At 42.9% G+C, this 21932-nt stretch overlaps 2 protein-coding genes across 3 annotated transcripts in view; one reads left to right on the plus strand and one right to left on the minus strand.

Moving 5' to 3' along the window:
* Nucleotides 1-2944, plus strand: part of GLS (glutaminase) — an 83360-nt gene extending 80416 nt beyond the window's left edge. For both annotated transcript variants that reach the window (XM_027054516.2, XM_053215460.1), the window contains one exon: nt 252-2944. In XM_027054516.2, coding sequence (XP_026910317.1) covers nt 252-408 — 157 coding nt within the window. In that variant the 3' untranslated portion in view covers nt 409-2944. The remainder of the gene's footprint in view (nt 1-251) is intronic.
* A 4107-nt stretch (nt 2945-7051) lies between these two features.
* Nucleotides 7052-21932, minus strand: part of STAT1 (signal transducer and activator of transcription 1) — a 42363-nt gene continuing 27482 nt past the window's right edge. Inside the window, exons 16-25 of the mRNA XM_015077630.3 lie at nt 21019-21102; nt 20501-20599; nt 19102-19237; nt 17643-17692; nt 16836-16930; nt 15888-16033; nt 13893-14078; nt 12763-12838; nt 11766-11868; nt 7052-8215 (exon numbers count right to left, since the gene is read on the minus strand). Coding sequence (XP_014933116.1) covers nt 8201-8215; nt 11766-11868; nt 12763-12838; nt 13893-14078; nt 15888-16033; nt 16836-16930; nt 17643-17692; nt 19102-19237; nt 20501-20599; nt 21019-21102 — 990 coding nt within the window. The 3' untranslated portion in view covers nt 7052-8200. The remainder of the gene's footprint in view (nt 8216-11765; nt 11869-12762; nt 12839-13892; nt 14079-15887; nt 16034-16835; nt 16931-17642; nt 17693-19101; nt 19238-20500; nt 20600-21018; nt 21103-21932) is intronic.

Genomic DNA, 21932 nt, shown 5'->3' on the forward strand with positions numbered 1-21932 from the left:
TTAGATATGTAAACAAGATCCATCTGTAGAAGATCGTTTTCTCTTCCTCCCCATTTCTCAAGTTGCCCGTAGGACCACTTTTTGAATGATGAGCCCCTTTCTGTTTTTCAATTAATTTTTACTTGTAACGTTGCTAAAACGGCTAAAGTTGAATGGCTCTTAGATCTGCACTTAGTATGTAAGGATGCTGAATTATCACCTTTGTCCAGGAATTATCTAATGACCCAGTGCACGTTCTGCTACTTATTTAGGTGGAATAACACTCCCATGGATGAAGCGTTGCACTTCGGACACCACGATGTATTTAAGATCCTCCAGGAATACCAAGTGCAGTACACGCCTCAAGGAGATTCCGACAACGGAAAAGAAAATCAAACGGTCCATAAGAATTTGGATGGATTGTTATAAAGGTCTTAAGCCCAAAATATAAATCACTTACCTATTTAATTGTGGAAAATGATTATGAAGAACATGTGTATTTCTATCTGGTAGTGATGTCTATTTTACAACATTTGTCATTTCAGTGTTACTGGAGTTTTCTTCACTGTACACACAGGACAAATCTGATCTCTTTGGGAAAAAATAGAAATAAAACAATCTCCCTCCATAATGTGAGCAATATTTACCTCGTGCATTGTATAATTTGATGTCAAAGAAATAGTTACCAATGCTAGCTTAACTGTGTGGTGGTCTTCATGATATATTTATGTGTGTTTTGTGAATTTTTCAATTTGTATGATGAACTTAGGCATTTATAAATTAAGTTTTGTTGTACAGTCTGTCCAAATAGGTCAAGGCTGCCTTTAGAAGCAAAAGAGTGTGATTTTCAGGACTTCAAATGTAGAGTTAGAGCATCTGAACAACTATCTGCACGTAGGGTTCTGTGTTTTAAATGTCTCCCATCACCCAGCTTCATGACGTGACTCTTTAAAAATTAAAATAGTTAACAACTTGTTAGTGGCATAGACCAATTCTGATTAGACTTCATCAGGGAATCTGTTCAAGATATGTTTGGTGACCAAAATATCTATGTGAATGTAGTTATATAATACTTTTGAAAAAAGTTCCTTTTTCTATATCCTCTTTAGTCCAGCCTCTCTTCCCAGACATCTAGCTATTTGCCTCTTCGCTTTAGCTGGGAACGTGGGTGCTGGCACACTATGCAGTTTTCATGTTTTCCACCGTAAGTCAGAAAACGCCTCAGACATCTGGCATCCGAGCTAGAACTATGCCATTTGTCAATAGGCGATGAACCAGACATGGATGACTAAGCTAAGTACAAATTAGCCAAATTTGGAAAAGGAAAGCATGTGCTACCACGGCTCTTTAAGGTCTGTTTCAGCTTTCAGGATAAAGATACATTCAGATAAGCGCTCTAAGCTACCAAAGTTATTAGGATGGTATGGGAACTGTAACAGTTAACATTTATTTTTTAAACCTGTCATTAAAAGCCTGCACCTATTTGGGGGACCCCTAGATCACTCCAGTTTTCTCCTGCTTCTCTATTGTATAATTTGTGGTGGACTGATAATAAGAAAAGGCCATTTAATTTTAAATTGAGACCCGTTGTTTGTCCTAGGGAGGAACCGCACATATGCTTTAGCCTATCGTACTTCAGAGGTAAAGGGGTTTGCTAATGAGGATTTTTGATATTAAGCACACACACAGGCACATACACACACAAATGGACTTCTCTGAGGCCGTGTTTTGTGAAATGAGCAAAATCCTCAGCTACGTGAATGCTACTAGTTGTTGCAATGTGGCAAATTCAGCAAGTTCCTTTTTTTTCCTTTTGTATCTGCACACACTGCTGCTTCCAACCTTTATCATGCCTAATGGCCCCTTTTCCGCTCCAGCAGCCTCCAAATGTTTTGGGTTTTGCTTCCAGTCTCATTTGGTGGCTTCAGCCATTGCCCTCCTAATACCTACACAGCACCTCCTTTGGTGGAAGCGTGGCCAGTGTTCCCTAACAGCTGCATCAGGCACGAAGCCATTCCCACGGGTGTGCTGTGGGGGATTTGGTGGACGGGCATCGGCCCTGCTGCTGGGTTCCCGCCCCATGGGTCTACCAAGCCGTGCAGACAGGCAGTATTTGCAAAATGCTGTAGAGGAACGGCATTATCCCCAGAGATACTATGGGATAGACATTCTTTAACTGAAATCAACTGAAATAACTTTGCTCAAACAGCAGCTTGCTTTGTGTGATTAAAATGAAACATTAAGATGATTCAATTGTGTGGCTTAAAGGTTACCAGCAATTTGGAGGCTTTAATAAAAAGAGGTTCTAACCATTAATTTGGAACAAAGAGAGTTTTCATCTTTTTTTCAGATCAAAACTATTTTGCAAAATCTGTGTGGTTTAGTCAAATGTGCCCTTATTTACCCATAAGGTTATTTATGACTGTAATGCCGGGTCCTGCTCTGGCTGTTTGCTGTTGGCTGGTAATAACAAGTACACTTGGTTTAAATGCTTTTGACTGTGCTCTTAACTGCTGCCATCAGTATACTCCAAAGATCTCTTTGTTTTGGCTTTGGGATCATACGTGCTTTTTCTGTATCATGAGAGCTCTCTATATGGTCATGTTTATTTAAAGCTGCTTATACACTGTTGTTTTGGTAGTCTCAATTCTAATGACCTCATTTTTGGGCGTAATGTGCTGTATCCCGCTACTGCCCCACACTGCCCTTTAGCTGCACAGCTGGATTAGCTATCAGCCGTTTGATGCTGTTATCTGTCTGGCAGGGGCTGAATGACCTGAGGTTGGATATAGATTCTTCCTGGGGACTGTACAGCTATGAATGTATTTGCTTCCAGAACCTCCCAAAGTGAATCTAATCTTGAAACTATAAATTGTAAGTATTCTGAAATTGGGAAATATTTATTTTAAATGAAATCAGGTAGTGTTGCTTTTTACAGCATAATAAATACATGTATCAAAAAAAACCCTGTAAAAAATGAATTTTTTTTAAAACAACCAAGGTTCTCTTACATCACTGGGTTGGGAACTCTGCTGAGCATATGGACTGTCCCCGGCTGGTTCAAATCCATTTCTAATGCCTACTCTGAGCCAGGTACTATGCAAGGTGTCACCTGGGGTTATCACAATAAGAAGAGAATCTGGTAAGGAGTTCATCCTTGAAGGTGGGAGGGTGGACAGGAATATTCTCAGTGCTCTAGAAGCTAACACTATCATTGTGCAGTTAGGACATGCTCAGTAAATATCTGTAGAACGCAATCGTTAAACATGTCCTTCACCAGGAGGGGTTCTAACCTCCTTTCGTGAGAAGAGAGGTTGTTTCCACAAAGCCTTGGCATCTGTTTAGGAGGCTGAATCTAGCCCTGTCACACCAGGGTCTGCTTGGGCTGAGTTGTAAAACTGCAGCTCCTTACCGGTTCATGGGGATATGGAATGGCATTCACGTCCAATGCCAGAAACCTCTGGTCTATGGGCTTAGGGTTAGCATATGGTTTTCCAACCATAGAGATGGTACATGAATACCATGGCTGCCATTTTCAACTGTGAAAGTTGTCACAAAATAATTTGCTTTGCTACAGTAGTCAGACAGTGTTAATCGTCTGCATTACTGACACTTTAGGACTGGAAGAGACATCAGCCATCTGTAATTGAATCCCACTCTTTCATAGATGAAGCTGAGACCCAAGAGTGAGCTGTGATTCAGAACTCTTAGTCTCATGTTCTCTAGCATCCTAACACACTGTGCCCACTATGGACAGAAAACTCGGCTACTTGCATATTAGCTAAAACCTCTCTGTGGAATTTTAAAGTGAAGTATAAATGCTATAATGTTAAGCCCCGCAACGTGTGGTTAAATTGAGCTATGCATACACACATCTGCAGATAGAAGCAGGACATCAGTGCAGGGGAAACAAACAGATGAACAATACCAAATACAAGAAATTAAATTATTCTTGATACGACATGAGTATCTTATTTTGGTGGAATTTTTTTAACGGCTGGGTAATCTTCCTAATTTCACTTGCTAACCCTCATAGTGAAATGAGTAAATTCATGAGTCATACACCAGATAAGCACAGGGAAGCAGCCCATGAATGTGTTAGGTGGTACTTAAAAAATGTGTTAGGTTAGGAGAAGGGGTATTTTGTAGTTATATAAAGGATGTGATTTACTAGAAGATTAGGGAAGGTATGTGTGTTTTGGGATGGGAAGGATGAGAAAATTAAGTCCATTTTTACAAAGGGGCAAAGATTGGGCATTTTATTTCTATTCTGGAGCCTGAACCTGATTCCAGGCCTCTACGCCTTCCCCCAGCTGCCTCTCCACATGTCTTTTAAAGAGTCTACTGGAATTGAGTCCGACAAGCAGTTGTGGTAACAAAAGATTGCTTCATGTATACAAAACAGGGAAAGGCTGCAGACACACCAACACTAGGGTGTTCAAGTGGTGTGATGGCATTAAAAAATATAGAATGTGCATAGTTTGATAATACAAATTTGACAGCTTCTTGTCAAAGGTACCATTTAGGTACTTTTACATTTGTATGCCCGATATAAATTTAGTAAGTCTAAAACTGCTTAAGTATGTTCTTTTTTTTCCAGTTGGTCAATCTTGTAAGATGTTTAATTTCTCAGTATAGCATACACATAACCTGAGGCTAGTTCACCAAAATTTGGAAGCTTCAGTGTGATCGACTGTATCTTTTAAGAGCTATATAGGGGCGCCTGGGTGGCTCAGCCGGCTAAATGTCCAACTTCGGCTCAGGTCATGATCTCACAGTTCGTGAGTTTGAGCCCCGTGTCAGGCTGTGTGCTGACAGCTCGGAGTTTGGAGCCTGCTTGGGATTCTGTGTCTCCCTCTCTCTCTGTCTCTGCCCTTACCCCACTTGCACTCGGTCTCTCTCTCTCTTTCTCAAAAAAAATAAACATTAAAAAAATTTTTCGTAAGAGCTATATAAATTCATCTTAGAAGGTTCTAAAAACCATTATTATCTTTAGCCTTGCTATAAGTGCTTTAAATGCCATTTCTATGAAATTGTGCATATTTTTATATAACATTTAAGTTATCTTCAGCTTTTGGCCATGTCTGCTTCACAAAATCTTAAGTTTTCATAAGACGCTTGTACTAGAACATATCCAGTATCTCAAAACATCTTAAGTCCCAAAAAAGCGGGATCTTAGTCTGGTTTTGTTTACCAGTGTTTCTCAAAATCTAGAATAGTGCTTGGCTCATGGCAGGTGCTCACTATGTATCTGATGAATAAGTGAATGAATCTTAACTAACCAAAAGAAGCCACTCAAGTATATATCCCTTACCTTGGGAATAGCATCCTAGTTCAAATAGTTGGTACCACAGTTTTCAAAGCAAATTCTAGTTTCTCCTGTTTTCCCTGGATTAGTCATATGTGAAAGGAGTACTTTGTTCATTAAGACTTAATATTCCATTCTAGGTCATGGGCAATAAATAGATTTCAGTCATTTAATGCTAAATAAATAGCTCAATCTATTTATTGCCATCTCTGAAATCTCCTCCCTTAATATATTAGGAGAAATTTTTCCTACGTGGTACATAAAAGCTCTATGCTTAGCAAACCCTCTACAAATACCTAACTATATAAGAAGTACTCTTAAAACACACAAATATCCCTAAGCCAGGATCTACATGGTGGTGACTCGTTATAACGATCAATTATATAAGAATACAAACTTCTGTTGGCTAGGCAGGGCCTTATCTACTGTAGAAATACACTTCTCTATGTTTATTATGAAGAAACTTTATATTTCCTAGATGTAAATACTGCAGATGCAGAGATGAGAACGGTCCTATTTGTTATGATGCCAGAATTCAAGTCTCCACCACTCTTCCCTGACGACTCTTCAGATAATAGTTAAGTTTAACCTGCCACATTTATGTCTAAGTGGCGATTATGTCTTTCATTACACTATTTTTTTTTCCGGCACACGGTGCCTTTTACTTTGAGAAGGTCATGGCTTTCTAGTTTCCAACATCTTTGGAGAAAAATGGCCCCTTTTGGCGTGGGCGCAGTGACTCCTCAGGAAGAGCTAGCTCCTCCAATCCTGGGATGTGGGGCTGAGATGCGGCTTTGCAGACAAGCCAGAGTCCCACTTTACATGTATTTTTAAGTTAAAAACTTGTATCAGCAGTACCAAAATTCGTTTCAAAATAACTGCCAAATGATTCGTGCGTTTGGAGGCAGCTGTGGTCAGCAAGACTGGAGCACTTTTTTTTGTTTGCTTTTTATGGTGCACACTGCAGCTTATTCCAATAATGCCTCCTGCCTGCTGTCTTCCCCTGTCCCTTCCGCCACCGCGGTTCTGACTGTGAGCAGGCTGGGCAGGGGCAGCGCTCAGGAACACGCTGTTATTAACCTTGCTTAAAAATAAGAACTCACACATTTTTATGTTTAATCGTAAGTAGGCAAAAATGAGAAAAACATCAAACCTGTACTTAATGCCAGTAACTTTTAAAATCTTTACACCGAATGCTGTTCATAAGAGACTAACAATCGAATTTCAATACTTGTTAAGAGTAAACAAAACCTCTGGGCTGGCGCAGTAAAATGAAACCGTGCCAGGTTGTTCTCCAAGGGCAAAAATATACCAAATAGTTAAATGCCAACAATTAGAAACAATACCTTTGTTAATGTGCTCTTCTGTGTTCCTTCCTCATTTCAATTTAAAAAGTCCATGCAAAGCCAGCCAGACTCATGTGGGTCTTATGTAAAAGACCGAGAGGAGGAAAGCGCCATGTGCATATTGTATTAAATGCAATACGTGAACTTTGGTTTTAATTTTAAAAATAGACTTCAAGAAACTTCGTCCCCCCCAGAACAATATGGCATTTTCACACAACAGTGTAACTGTGGTGGTGACAGCGGGGGAAATGAGGGCCCGGCTACAAAGCCAACAGTGTGTGAGAGTTATCTGGAGGAGCCTGTCAGACCCGCCCTGCTCAACCACTGACCTGTGTCAGTGCAGGTGAAGAAAGACGGTAAATGACAAAACACACTTCACAAAACATCAGAAAGCAGTCTAGAAAAAGCACAGGAGAGATAATGGAACCATTTGCAAATGTATTTGTCAGAGACACACATTTATCAGTGAAAAACATGCAATTCTCAATGCAGTTATACAGGACGAGTTTTCAAATGATTTGATTCTCATATTATCTCTGGTTAATTATTTGTCAATTACTATTTTTTCTTCCAGATTTGAAAAGTTTATGCCTAAGACTAAATACCAACTAATAACAATAAAGACAAATTAACCCATTTAAGAAACAATGAATTAAATTTCTGAGTTGGTCTTAACTTCAACTTTTTGCATAAAAACAGGATTTTGCCTTGAGAGAGCTGTTGTTAACAGCCTGGCTCCCTTGAATAGAAGTGGGAAGACAATTTCATTTACTAGGGACCATGATAAAGGCAGGAGATAGGCAGCTTTGGATATTAAGGTTTAAACAGAAAAAAACTACTTATGAATTTGGAAAATATATTTCCTTCTACTGATACTAGCCAGTAACATCATGCCATAACAAACAGAAAAGCAAATTCTCCCAAGAGAGAGAATTTGCTTTTAGCTTTAAATGGCTAGTGCGGAAGAACACAGCTTGTATCCCTGCCTCTAGATACAGGATGGCTACCTTTGGGTAAACAGTTTATGTACTTCTATTCAACTTAGCTCTGAACTATTCCATAGGTAAACCAATGGAAAACGTCCAGCCATATTTAAAGCACAGGGAACAAATAAGAATTCTCCACAATAGGAGTGTGCCAATCCTACATCAAGAAGTTCCCTATATGACCATGTGATCTATCCAACAACCTGTAACAGCTGGGCATGGACTTTGTGCACAGCATTTACTAAATGCTACTAAGCCACCACCCCCCTCTCCCTTTTCCCAAAGGATTCTCATTCTAGTCCTCATGTTTTCAGTGTTATCTGGATATTTTTCATTTCTAAAACCCACTCTATGGGGAGGGCCTTTCAATTTTACCTTTCATAAGATGCATGAAGCCCTTCAGAGTAACAGACGTTTGTGAAATTAGGGAAAAATCCACTTGCTATCAACAGGTTGCAGCAAATTTGTTCACCTTTGTTTCATTTCCCTAGAAACACAGGATGTGAAGGAACAGAGTAGCAGGAGGGAATCACAGATGGGAAGGAAAAATGTCGCCAGAGAAGATGAGAAAAATTCATGGTCTATACTGCATTCATCTGTGAAAAGATAAAATGTGGTTAAGTTTATTACGCTGCTCTCATGAAATGCAGATTCATTTATTTAACACCCCTTGTCTGTTCTACAGTGGGGTAGCAAGCAGGAAGACACTTTGAACAGCAAATAACCACCATGGAATTAGAGGGCCTTCAGCATGTGCTATGCACCCTTTTTCCTGGACTAATCGAGACCTTTTTTATCTAAGCTGATGGATTATTCCTCTGCAGCCTGCCGGCTTAATTCTGTCAGTTCGTCCAGGCCACATAAAGCTTTCTGCTGTTGTGCAAGTCTGGGGGCAGAGCAACGTGGCAAATCTGCTCGTGTAAAAACGGGTGAGGCAACGCTGCGTGCTATGCCAGAGGGAGGACGACGGGATGTGGGGGAGGTGGTGAATCTCCTTAAAGGCCACGCAGTAGGAATGATAAATGAATGTCTTTCAGGCACACACTAGAGAAGCAGAATTATTAGGAGTCCCTTCGCCTCTTCCGGCAGTGCCGCCTGGCCAGCTGCACTGAATGGGGCCCCTGTAGGCAGTATGCTGCTCGCCCAAAGAACACCAGCCTGCCACTGACTTCCATCTCAGCTCCATGCTGCGCTCTCCCCTTAGACCAGGCGCTCTCCGCTGGGGATGACTCTGTCCTCTGGCAATGTCTGAAAACATTCATGATGGTCATGACTGGGTGTGTCACGACCCACAACTAGTGGGTAGAGGCCAGGGATGCTGCTGAACGTTCTACAACAGCCACGCCACCCAACACGAGGAAATCATGTGGGGCCCAGAATACCGACAGAAACACAGGACTAGGGGTGCCTGGGTGGCTCAGCCGGTTAAGCATCTGACTTCGGCTCAGGTCATGATCTCATGGTTCAAGCCCCATGTGGGACTCTGTGCTGACAGCTCAGAGCCCGGAGCCTGCTTTGGATTCTGTGTCCCTCTCTCTCTCCGCCCCTCCCCTACTCTCTCTCTTTCTCTCTCCCTCTCTCTATTCTCTCAAAAATAAATTAACGTTAAAAAAAACCCACAAGACTAAACTGTTAAGCATAAAGGTACGCTGAGAGGAATAAATCAGGTAACATGTGCAATACCTAGTGTGGTAGATGGGAAATAGCAGATGATTAACCAATGTTCCTGTTGTACTTGTCAGCTTTGACCAGAGGCCTCTAGGAGAGTAGACTGTTTCTCATGTAGCCCCAGAGGAAAAAGTTTATTGTACAGGAAATCCAGACTAAACAAATAAGTCATCCTGCAGAAAACACTGGTGCTCTGTCTCTCTTGGACAATTTCCTCCGGAGCCTGCACCGCTCCTGTTCCTGACCATAGTCCAGAGCTGCCGCCTCCAGACGTGGCGGAAAGAGCCAGCTCTCAGAGAGGGAGCTCCATTTCGGAGCATCTGCCCTCACGCCAGGAGACGCTGAATGGAAATCGTGGCCACGGTTGAGGACAGATGATGTGAGACAAAATTTGGAGAGTAATCCAATTCTTATTTTGTCTAGCCAGTGCCATGCCCATATTATAGCCTCTTCTAGTTCTTTTGGTCTTCTGAAGATTTAGGCTGGACGTGTGTGTGTGTGTGTGTGTGTGTGTGCGCGCGCGCGTGCATGCGCATAAAATAGGTTTATTTCCCCCTACAAATGGAATGAAGGAAATCATCTGGAATGGCATGGAATGGCCATGGGGGGTCATCCAGAGACCATAAAACCATTTCCTGGCATTTATTGAGAGTATTTAAATTGCTCTGACAGTATCATTCCAAGAGCAGAGAGAAAGCAGTCACACTGCTTGCACAGAGTGGGGTAACTAATCCATCTTATTTTCTCAAGGTCAAGGGGAATAATGGTGATGACAGAGTTGGAGCTCTGACTTCCAAATCCCAAACACAGGCCTCTCACCCAAAACCTACTCAGTCCTGTGCAAACAGCTTCTCTGTGGTGGATGTTTTGAATGAAACAAAGCTCTGCTTTCTCTGGGAGGCATTCCAGGAGAGTGGACAAGAGCATGCACACTAGAGACACATCAGGTGGATTCAAATATTCATGCCATCATTCACTAGCTGTTTGATCTTAGTCAAGTTATACAGTTTTGGGGAGTGGGTGGCTCTTTACCACACTGTAAAAGTGAGAATAACAATAACACCTAACTCGGAAGGTGGTTGTGAAGACTGAATAAGTTCCTACCTGTGGAGTGCCCGGTACACAGTAAGTGCTTAGTAAGTGTCACCTATTAATGATGGTCACGATGATAATGTAACTTGCATAGGAACAACAAAGAAGGTGCAAAAGAAGATCTGCCATTTTGTGGTGCCACCAACAGATGGTACGTACTTGGAACAGGGCTTTCTACATATTGTTCCATTTCTGTGTCAGGCTCATAAGGCACTTTTTAGCAGAGTCGGGGGATACCTTCCAACAGAGGGTGCATCCTCGCACATACAAAAGGTTCATTTTACACATGCCAACAGGAACAGAAGTGACTTTTTGTCATTCTCAACAATCAGGAAGGTGTAAGAAATTACAATCCCTGAAGATTTTATCCCGTGCTTCTTCAGGTGAGAAAGAAGGACCAAGAAAAACGTTACATTCCAGAAACTTGACTCCAAACAGGTGCTACGGTCACACACACGCATTCCCTGAACACGTGGCTGAATGACCCTGGGCATCTGAACAGCAGCCCCTCTGCCCCACTCTCCTTTGCCTTCCCTGACCCCCTCCCTCGTTACTGAGCACACGGTCTATGCAGGCCCCAGGTACACAGTGATGAAGAAATGATAGCAATAACTCAGAGAGGAGTTTTTTAAAGGATTAAACACATGTTTAAAAACACACTGGAATCGCTTCATGTGGGAAAGAGCTTAAAATTAAACACCATCAGCAAAATTCCAGCCAACTGAAAAAAGGCTTTAGGAGGAAGGATTTCAGTCTGACAGGCAAACAATACTATTTGATTTACTGAAACACTCTCCCAGAGGGAGATCCTCTCTATTGTGGACAGCCCTGTTCCTACTGTGGTCATGGCACTCATAACTCTGTCACTCCTGGAACCGTCTACTCCTGGCAGGGGCGAGCCGTACAGATTAGCTCTCAAGTGTGAAGCAGGTGAAGCCGTTTCATCGCTGCTGGTGCGGCGTCTGTCATTATCATAGCCATCAAGGGCCAGTCCTCTCCCTTAAGAAAAACGGCACTTCCTTACCCAGACACAGCGCTGAAGTAACAGGCCGGAGGAAAACGGTTTCTTACCAGAGAAGTCTTAGCTCCTTAATATATGAAGAACTTTACAAGGACAACTTGGAAGGGCAGAAGGGGAACTTTTAAATATCTGAGATGCCATTTGGTTCTCAGAAGGGCAGAGAGCACCGGGAACAAGGCTCCCGGGGACCATGTGGCCCGTGTAAGCACACCAGGCTCCGACGCGTCACGCGGATCTAGAAAGCGCCCTGGCTGGCAGAGGCTCCTTCCAGCATGCAGCGGACAAGCCAGGGGTCTGCGGGCGCCCTCCCAGCCTCACAGAGCACACGGTCCGTGAGCGCGGAGAACACCCTCGCGGGTACTCACCATAGTGTCGAATTCTACAGGACCCACTATCCGAGACACCTCGTCAAACTCCTCAGGAGACATGGGGAGAAGATTGTCTGTGGTCTGAAGTCGAGAAGGATGACTAAAACGGGGAGAAAGGAGAAGGAGATGTTAACGTCTAGAGGCACACTGGGACACCTCGTCCTCGGCCTGCGACGGAATCATCACTGGACACTTTCAGTTCAGCTGAGTGCATACACTCGGACGGTACGTCGGGAAAAGCACGGATCGCGGGAGGTTCGCGTCCCCAGCCCAGCCCCTTGGGAAACGTACGGGACTCTAGAGATGTGAGTGGGAAATAGCCAGACTGGACCCTGTGCCGCTTCTGCCTGGTTGGACCTGTGTGGGAGCGTGTGCGGGGTGTCACCCTGAGAGGATGATGCCTCGGGGCAGCCCGTGGCCCCAGAGCCACCAGAGAAATGTCTGGGGAGTCCCTCATCCCTACCTTGAGGTTTGTATGCAGATAAAGCTGCTCCAGAGTGTTTTTACATGAAGGCTACATCCATTCACCCCAAGACAGTGCTGCAGGCCAAATAACTGACAATGACTTTTCCAAATTTTTTTCTACCTTTTACAAAATGAAACAACAAAATAAAAGCAAGCGGAAAAAGTGTATCTCAATCATCACTTTGGCCTTTCCTCAATTGAAAAAAACTACTTTCCCACTCTGATCAATTTTTGTTCATTTTATTTATACTTTTTCAAAGTATCAGTTTGGAGGGAACTTATAAACCTTAAAAACAACCTTGGGTGGTTTTCTTTTCTTTTCTTTTTTTGTTTGTTTATAAAGGCAGTTTAATTCTGATAGGCAGTGACACTGGGATCTCTATTTAGGATCTTTCCAACAAGTCCGACCGTGGCGGCAGCAGCAGCAATTACAACGAAAAAGCAAAGTACAAGCATCTTCACCAGGCCCCAGCCAGGAGCAGGGCTGGATTGAGGTGTTTAAACATGGCACTCTTCTGTGTTCACTTACACTTCAGACACAGAAATCAATTCAGTCTTGATGTATCCAGTTCCTTTAGGGCCATCAAGTTCCATTGGTTCTGGAGCTGGAAGCAAACACATCGGGTACAGCTTTCCGTTAGCAGACCTCACACAACAACAGATGGTCAACATTCTTTCATGAAAGTTTTACCATTTTTCTTGACAGTCAGGTTAGAGTGCCGTAACTTTAAGGGGTTGTGACTTCCCTGCCTGGGTCACCTGAAATCCTGGGGGGAATGTAGGAGCAAGTCAAAGGGAAGGGAGGGGAGCTTGGTACAGAAGTCAAGCTGAGAGGTTTCTCCTTCCCAGGCTTGACATCCCGCAGGAGTTGGAGCCCCAGACGTGTGAAGTTCTGTCTGGTGTTCTGGTCCTGGCCTGGCTGGTGTGATACACACAGCTGTCAAGGTGAAGCTGGGGGCGTCTTCTTCCCAAAGCAATTGTGCTAATATTGAGATGCCGGCTTCTAAAATGTAATAAAATTTGTTGGCGTGTTCCAAACCAGATCAGTCTAACTTGAACGTTCTGAAATGCAATTCAGTGAAGATGGAGAAGCAGGTGACCTGTGTTCTAAGCCTAGGTGTGCTCTTAACAATAATCACTAGAAATAATACGATCTAATAGATTAACTGGATTACCTTGAATGAACTGTTTTCCTTCTCCTGGGCCTTAGTTCCCTAATTTTACAGGAACAGGCTGGTAATAAACGAGTTGGCCATGGTGTTCCTGCCATTCACCTCTTTCCATGTAGAAAAGGTAACAGTGTAACAAATACACAAGACCAAAATGGACTTTTTCGACACCCCTTAAAATAAGATGTTATTTGTTCATTTCTTACTATCCATATCGGACAAAATAACATGTTTCAACTATGCTGCGTTTATACCATCTTTGGAAAGCCTGCTTGCAGCGATTCAAAAGAAAGTTCTGGGTTAATGACAGGGCGTGGGTGAAGTCTATGCAGGCACCGCGTACTTACAGGAAGGTAAGAGCAGTGTGTGTTATTAAACCCTGTCTCTAGCAAACCTTTGGATTAACAATAAAATGAGAACATAGGCACCAGGAATGACTGAACTGTGCTATTGCTCATCAGGGCAATGATTACATGCTTTCCCCACATACCTTCCTTTGGCCTGGAGTAGTATTTCCCAAAGGCATGGTCCTTATCAATATTTGGATACAGATACTTCAGGGGATTCTCTGGAATATTTTCAGCAGCCATGACTTTGTAATTGCGAATAATATCAGGGAAAGTGACGGCAGAAAGTTCTTTCTTCGTGTAGGGTTCCACTGCGTGGAAGTAAGGTTCTGAAAAGAAGAGCTCAGTGAGTCCCATGGACTATCCCAAAACACTAGAGGAGAGAAACAACACATTGCAGAGTTTGTGGATGTGAGTGAACCTGGTTAGAACTAAGCACAGTAGAGGATTTACAATACAGTACGCCCCTCTACTTCTAAATTATAATCCTTTCTTAGAAACAGGAAAAATAAAGGCAGCCATTTACTTGCTAGTAATGCAACAACACTGCATTTGTCATCATTTGGTGCAACTTGTACACCTGGCAAGGAGAGCATTATTAAACATCTTTAGCAGCCTGAATCTTTCATGATGCATCCAACCACAGGCAGAAAAATAAATACTAATTTGGCCACCTTGGCTCAAGTCACAGAGTAAGTTAATAAAAAACAATTTCACTTTCTGGTTGTTTTTCTTTTCAGACTGGAAAATGAAATTTTTTATTGAAATAAATGATGCCAATACGTGGAAAACAATTTTTTAAACAAATAAAAAGACCGTATTTACTACTTTTTCTTCTAATCCTTACTGTAATAAACCAGTTTAATTCACTCGTGGACTTATTCGCAGACTTCATTTGAATCCTGCTTCCTAACTGATCCAGAAGCTTGCTTCTGGGTGCACACATTCCAGGGGCTGCTGGTCAGGTGCTATGGGGACTCTGTTCTACAACTTCAGACTACGCGGGCACCCTAAAGCTCACTAGCTGGTGCTGGCCTGCTTAGGCTTTCTGGTTGCCAAGGATGTCCTCCTCCATGCCTGCTTTGCTAGTTCCATCCCTCAGTCAGCTGAGGAAAGGCACTACCTGCAGACAAGGTGAAAAGGCAGCTTCTAACGTCTACTGCCTACACTGTGCCCTAACCCCAGCTTTCCTGTATTTTTATTTGGAGAAAAAAAAAAAAACAAAAACCAGAACAAGAAAAGTATCCCATCTTGTTGCATCCTTCCACCAAAAGCAGAAGAGTCACTGGAACAAATCAGTTTCTCCTCCAGTCCCTCAAATACAGCAAACTATAAGCAACTGAGAAAAGGAACCATTTTGTCTCTGTCATTCTCCATCTCTGCTGTTCAGCCTCCTCCCCAGAAACCTGTTCCATAATGCGAAGGTGTTCGGGGCCTTTTAGCCACAGAAACCCAAGGCAGAGCAAAGACGAACTTGCACTTGCTCTGTTTGAAGGCAGAGTGGAGGGCTGCACCCAGTCCCCTGGACCCCTCACAGAGCCTGCCTGCAGGTGTGCTCCCACATGGGATCCCCCACAGCGAGTCTGGAAGCATGTGCCTGTACAAAGTGGGTTTCCTCCCAAAACTGGTTGCCAGTCATGCTGACTCACATCCTTCATCTACAGATAACAACCCTGACGAAAAGAGAAGAACCTGGCCCGGTCTTTTATTTATTATTTAAAAAAAAATGTTTATTCATTTTTGACAGAGAGCAAGCAGGGGAGGGGCAGAGAGAGAGGCAGACACAGAATCCAAAGCAGGCTCCAGGCTGTGAGCTGTTAGCACAGAGCCCAATGCAGGACTTGAATCACTAGCTACGAGATCATGACCTGAGCCGAAGTCGGACACTTAACCGACTGAGCCACCCAGGCACTCCTGGCCTTGTCTTTTAAAAACCATCATTTCCACAGTACATCCCAGGCAGTGAATCACAAATATTCAAGGCAATGTATTAAATCCTATCTGGGAGGCTCATTTGGGGGTAAGTGTAGGATCTGTAATTTTATGTCAAAAGCTCATTATTTGTACAAGTTGATTTGCAGCGATGAGGAAGGACTTTCACGCGCATGGTGCTAATGGAGGCACAGGCCCTCACTTACCCCCTCCGTTCTGGGACCGCTCCACCCACGTGAACGTGATGGCCCCTTCCCGGCAGCTCTCACTGAACCGCAGCAGGAACGTCCCTGGCTGCTGATCCTTCAGCAGGGCACGCTCTCGCTCCTTGCTGATAAAGCCCACGATACACCTGGGTGTGCAAACAGATTGAGGAAGTACTCTGAAATTCAGCCAGGTTTTGAATTTTCATGCAAACTTACAAGTAAACTAGATTACTGAAACTTGACAAAAGAACATAGGATAAAAATGTGTATTTTAGATGTTTTAAAACCTATTTAATTGACACTTGGGGATGTATTTCACTTAGATACTTGTATGCTTAAGTCTAAAAAAATCATTAACACAGTGCCAATAGGATGCGACAGATGATCAATAAATATTTGCTGGATTAATGAGCCTTTTATGTTTATCTGATGACCTTTTTTTCACTTGATGATTTTTACAGGCCATGAAAATGTCTGAATTTTTGCATCTTGTATACTGGAGAGAAAAATTCAAACAATATATTTCTATGTTCTAGCACTTCTGACCAAGTTAAAGCCTTTGTTGAAGCATCAACTGACCGTGGAATAAGTTAGATAAAAACAACTCACCAAGTTAAAAAAGTTTTTCTTCTTTCCTAAGGGCAATATAGTACATAGGTACTTAAGAAATTCTGTTAAATGAGTGAACGCATGAATGGCACTAAAACGTTTTAAATTAAATGTTAAAAATACATATGCATAATACTATGCATATGCATAAGTTTAATCTGATGAGGTTCCACTATCATGAAGCCCTGAAGGGACGGCCTGGAAGCATCCATTTCTGTGAGATGCACACCAGTCTTGTCAAATAATGAGGTCTGTCCAGGTCAGGCCTGTCTCAGCCTTACAGTAAGGAAGTGTGTGCTAAAAATAGGTTTCAAAAATAAATCTATCCGTGGCCCTTACCCATCATTCCAGAGAGAGAGCAGGTGTTTTTTAATGAGTTCAAGGATGCTTTCAATCCAAAGCCAGAAAGGAAAATTTTTGTCATTTATATTTTCCTGCAAGTGTACAAACGCACACATTAGGAACAAGGAAATTCAAAATAGTGACTTACCAGGCCTCTTCCCACCATCAGATTGGATTTTAATTTGCAAAGCCTGCCCAGCTGCCAAAACTAACGCTGTCCCCTCCAGAGCCGCCCCTCCCCTTATCAGCTTGCAGACACCAGGCTATTTCCTGGGCCAGGCTCTGCTTCCCTCTCTAAACTGCGGCGAACCAGCCAGGGAATGACCTCCAGGGTGAACGCAGAACAAAAGCTTCCCTCGTACTAGTAAAATGCAGTAGCCTGAGCTTGTCAGCACCGTCTGATGACCCCCATGGGGTCTGATTATTCCCTCCAACCGGTCCCTCTGCTTGAGCAGGGTTGGGGAAACTCATCTGGCCCATCAGGCTGTGCAATCCGGCACAGAGCACACATTTCTCATGAACAGGGCTAAAATGCTGCCAGGCAAGGTATCCGTGTGAGTAAACACAAGACTCATTTCAGATATGAAAGAATGTTATCACACACACAGGCCCTTCCTGTCCGACTCACACTTGGAGACTGACCTTCTCCACTGAAGGAAAGTAAACAACTTGCCCAAGGGGTTCCATGGGCCAGAGACAAACATGCCAAAATAAGCACACAGTTAAATCACTACCACAGCAAAAACTACGAGAACCTCAACAGGGAGCGAGCACTCAGAGAGGGTACGACCCAAGGGCACCCACCTTACAGAACCTCGTCCACGGAATGAGACCATCGGGGCCAGCATTAGGACCTAGCCAAATAAAAATAAGCTGTTTCAGGAAACAAAACACTGATTCTGAAGCTTTGGTTACACTGATAGCTCTTGTATTTCCTTTCAAAGAAAAGAGCCAACACCCCAAAGAGGAAGACTGTACGTACGCGGTTGATATTCTCAGACACATTAATGCTAATCAACTATGCTTTCTGGAGAAGCCTCAGTCGTCCCTCTCAGTGCAGTATCCTCTCCCACTGCCTCCTCCTTCTTCAGCAGGCTCCTCTCCCAGTGGTCCTCCAGAGCTCGCTCAAACTTCTAACTAAGACCAAGATCACCCCTAGGTGATCTATTTAACTGACACTTGGCTTTTCAAGCTTATCTTGGATATCATTTGGCACTTCTCTCGGCCCTCCTCCAGATGGGACATGGACTCGGGAGGCTGACACAAATCAAAAGTCAAGGGAGAGAAATGAGGGGGAAGGAAGCCTAGGGGTTGCCAGCTACATGAATTAAAGCAGCCAAGGCTGTACAAGGTGGTGAACCCATCACCTCTCTTTGCAGAGAACCACAAATAAGCCTTTATAGGCAGAAATGATAAGTCTTAATTCACACCAAATAAGGAAATGGAGCAATGTAATTTCTTACATCTTCTTAAATAGTGCAAGACCCCACTGTGACAGTTACATGGCCACGAGAAGGCACTGCTGAGAGCTACGTAGTTAGGAAGTCTACTGGTATTTGCAATACACACAATTCTCCTGTACAGAAAGCAAATCTGGAAAAAAGCTGCCTATGGATTTTTAAAGAAATAGTTCAGATAGTCCCATTCATCCAAGATTTGACCTTGAGACTAGCAGGTCTCGGATCGCCTTATGTGGAAGACTAATAAATTCATGATATTAGCTCCTGAAAGAGAATTATCTATCATGGCTGGATCCTGCCAATCACGCAAAACTGCTGCTCAAGGATTTCATCCTGATGTGGACAGTATGTACCTGGGCCACCTGAGGCAAGAGTCTTGGGTGTATGCTATGCGGTGGGTGGCCCCAGGACCTTACTTATTATTCTTACCATGCTGGGTACTTGGCTTTTTTTCTCCCCAAGGTTAATAAGACTTCATCTTTCTTATCAAGGAACTTCTTTTAGCTACAACTAATGTATTTTACGTAATTCAAAAATATTTCCCTTAGGAAACCTGCTCAGAAATGTTAATATGAGATAATCAGGAAATGATTCATTTAAGTCTTTTATCAGATCTATATGTCCTTCCAAGGTGAGCTATAGTTCTCATTTAGCTATAATAAGCTGCAGCTGGAAAAGCCCACACGTTTTTTTTTTTTTTTGACACTCTTCTATCTTGAACAAAATAGACAGCAAAGAGGGAAAAAGAACAAATTGAGATATTTTTATAAATTTCAGTTTTTATATACATAAAAAGTTCATACCAAGTAGCTTCTCTCCCAGCATGTTCAGCTGGTCCACATTGAGACCTCTTTTGGTGACAGAAGAAAACTGCCAACTCAGCACCTCTGAAAGCTGAGACCATCGTGCACAGGGCGGGTTCAGGAAGAAGGACAGATTCTGGAGACAAAACACCCAAAAGGTAAGGTCAGTGGTCATAAGCAAGGCACTAAAACATGGATCTGTCTCAAAGTTCAGTTCTGGTTTCTGTGACACACAGTTTTCACAGAAGAGAAACACAGTTGATTCTTGTTATTTGCAGATTCACATTTGTGAATTCAACCTACTCATTCAAAGTTACTTTAACCCCCAAATCATTACTCATGGCACTTCTGGGCTCATTTGTGAATGGGTGGACATATCAATGAGTAGGAAGATTTGAGTCCCCAACACGTATGTTTCCAGGAGAGGTCAGACAAAGCAACACTTATCAAACAGAGCAACTGCCTTCTTGTTTCAGCTCTTATACCCTAAGCAAGTGTCCTTTTTGAGGTCTATTTAGTGCCATGTTTTTAGCCTTTTTGTGGGTGTTTTTGGTTTTTAAAAATTTCATTTTTAAAATGGTCCCAAGTATAGTGCTGAAGTGCTGTCTGCTGTTCTAACTGCAAGATGGCCACAATACACCTGTATGGAGAAAACACATGTGCTAGAGGAGCTTTGTTCAGGCATGAGTCAGAGTGCTGTTGGCCGTGAGTTCAATATTAATAAGCCAACAAATACATTAGGAAAGGTGTCTTTCAACAGGAAACACACAGCAACAAAGCCATGCGTTGAGCAGCTCAGTAGCAATTGCTCAGTATTTGCTAATTCAGTGTTCACGGTGACTTTAAAGAATGTAAGCGCATACCATAAGAGACTCTTAAATATAGAGAACAAACTGAGGGTTGATGGATCGGGGGAAGAGGGGAAAATGGGTGATGGGCATGGAAGAGGGCACTTCTGGGGAGGAGCACTGGGTGTTGTATGTAAGTGATGAATCGTGGGAATCTATCCCCGAAGGCAAAAGCACACTGTATACACTGTATGTTAGCTAACTTGACAATAAATTATATTAAAAAAAAAAAAGAATGTAAGCACAAGGAATAACAAGAATCAACCATAATTAATCAACAGTGACTATCCACTTTAGAGCTCTTCCCCAGTAAAAGTTGTAAGAAATCTATTGCCTGAGCTTATTCACATAGAAGGAAAACCATAATTCTCATTTCTAATACATATACATGCTTCCCTAATCCAGAATTACTCAAGATCCCTAACGATGTCACTCCAGTTATGTCACTTTTCTCTCAACATCTGGTCTTCAGGGACTCTTTGAGATGCACAGAAGCTAGACCCTGGGGTCTTCGGTTAACATCTATACAAAAGCAGGCGTGTTTTCCATACCCTGGGTTCTGTCACCAGCATGTTGTACCACAGGATGGAGGCCCAGCCACTCGGGAGCTGGCTGACATTGGAGATCACCACGATGGGCAGAGAGGTCGTCTAAAAGATGACAAAGACCTTGAAATCGTCAGAATCACAGAAATATCACCTTCAGACTGCTGTGTAAGCTCAAAACTAACTAAGGGATTACTTGTAAATTTGCACGTATTTTATATTTGAAAACTAAAAATGTAAAGCTAAGTTCTTTTGTTCATAGTTTATTTTTGTTAGATCTTTCAGTTAAGAAACAAGTCTCCGTGCTTTGTATAAAAAAAATCAACATAGGACATCTCAAGGTGAATTCAGCTCTCCAGCTTCCTGAACCATTCAATTAATGTCAAGGTAGTATTAGCTGAAAAATACCATCTTTTTTTAGCAATTAAGTAAATGTGTCTAAAACAAAAATTGAGAACAAACACTGTGCCTAACAGTTAAATGTAAAAATAAAGTTTTCCGTGTCTGAAGCACGGAAGTCTCACCTCGAGGTCAATGACCAAACCAGGCTGGCACAACTGGGTTTCAAAACTAAGGGAGTGAAGCTCTTCTGTAACGATGAGGGGGCCCTTAAAAGAGACAAGGAAGAAAAAAGGAATACAGTGATTCACACACACATCCTGCAGATTCCAGGAGCCTAATACGCACTGCAACAGGCAGCAGGAAGCCTGAACCCAGCTGGCTGCAATTCAGAAAAAAATTCCCATGTTCAATAATGTATGCCCCAGTTCTAACGATCGTATATCAGTGTTCTCTCAAAGATAAGATTTCTGTAACCATGGCAAGGGTTATAGATTACCAGAAAGAAATGTGGATAGGGAAACAGCAACTTGTGATAGGTTTATTTGTGAGGTGAAGCTTCCTGGCTCTCAGCCCTGCTCTGCCCGCTGCCCCGCTGCAGCCTGAGGCAGACAGGGCTGGAAAGCGTGCGTTCCAGGTGTGATTATTTACTGGAAGGACTGATTTGCAAAAGCCTGGCAGGTCATGAGTCCTTGGTTTAGGTAGAAATACAACAGAGTTCTTGAAGTGTTTTGCTACAAACGATCGCATGCAGGCATCATGACTTAGAACCAGAGGGGAGCAGCCGCTATCTGTGCTTGCAGGAGAAACTAAGCCCTCAGAAGGTCACAAAGAGAGCAGAGATCAAAACCAGGGCTAGATAGCACATCTCTGCACTGCCCTGGCCGGGGCTTGTCCCACTCTGCCACACGAGCACTACTGGTCACGGCATGGAAGGATGGTGTGCTACGTGGGCATAAAGGCTGAAAATGTCCCAAACCTCTGTCTGTAGTTCATTTCTGAATATTACATTACAAATATAATTCCTCGAGGATCCGGCTCTAAAAGGGAAACTGACAGAAAGACCATTCCGCCAGGCAGGGAATGCAATGGAGAGAAA

Source organism: Acinonyx jubatus, chromosome C1 (genome assembly GCF_027475565.1).
Source record: "Acinonyx jubatus isolate Ajub_Pintada_27869175 chromosome C1, VMU_Ajub_asm_v1.0, whole genome shotgun sequence".
Classification (NCBI taxonomy): domain Eukaryota; kingdom Metazoa; phylum Chordata; class Mammalia; order Carnivora; family Felidae; genus Acinonyx; species Acinonyx jubatus.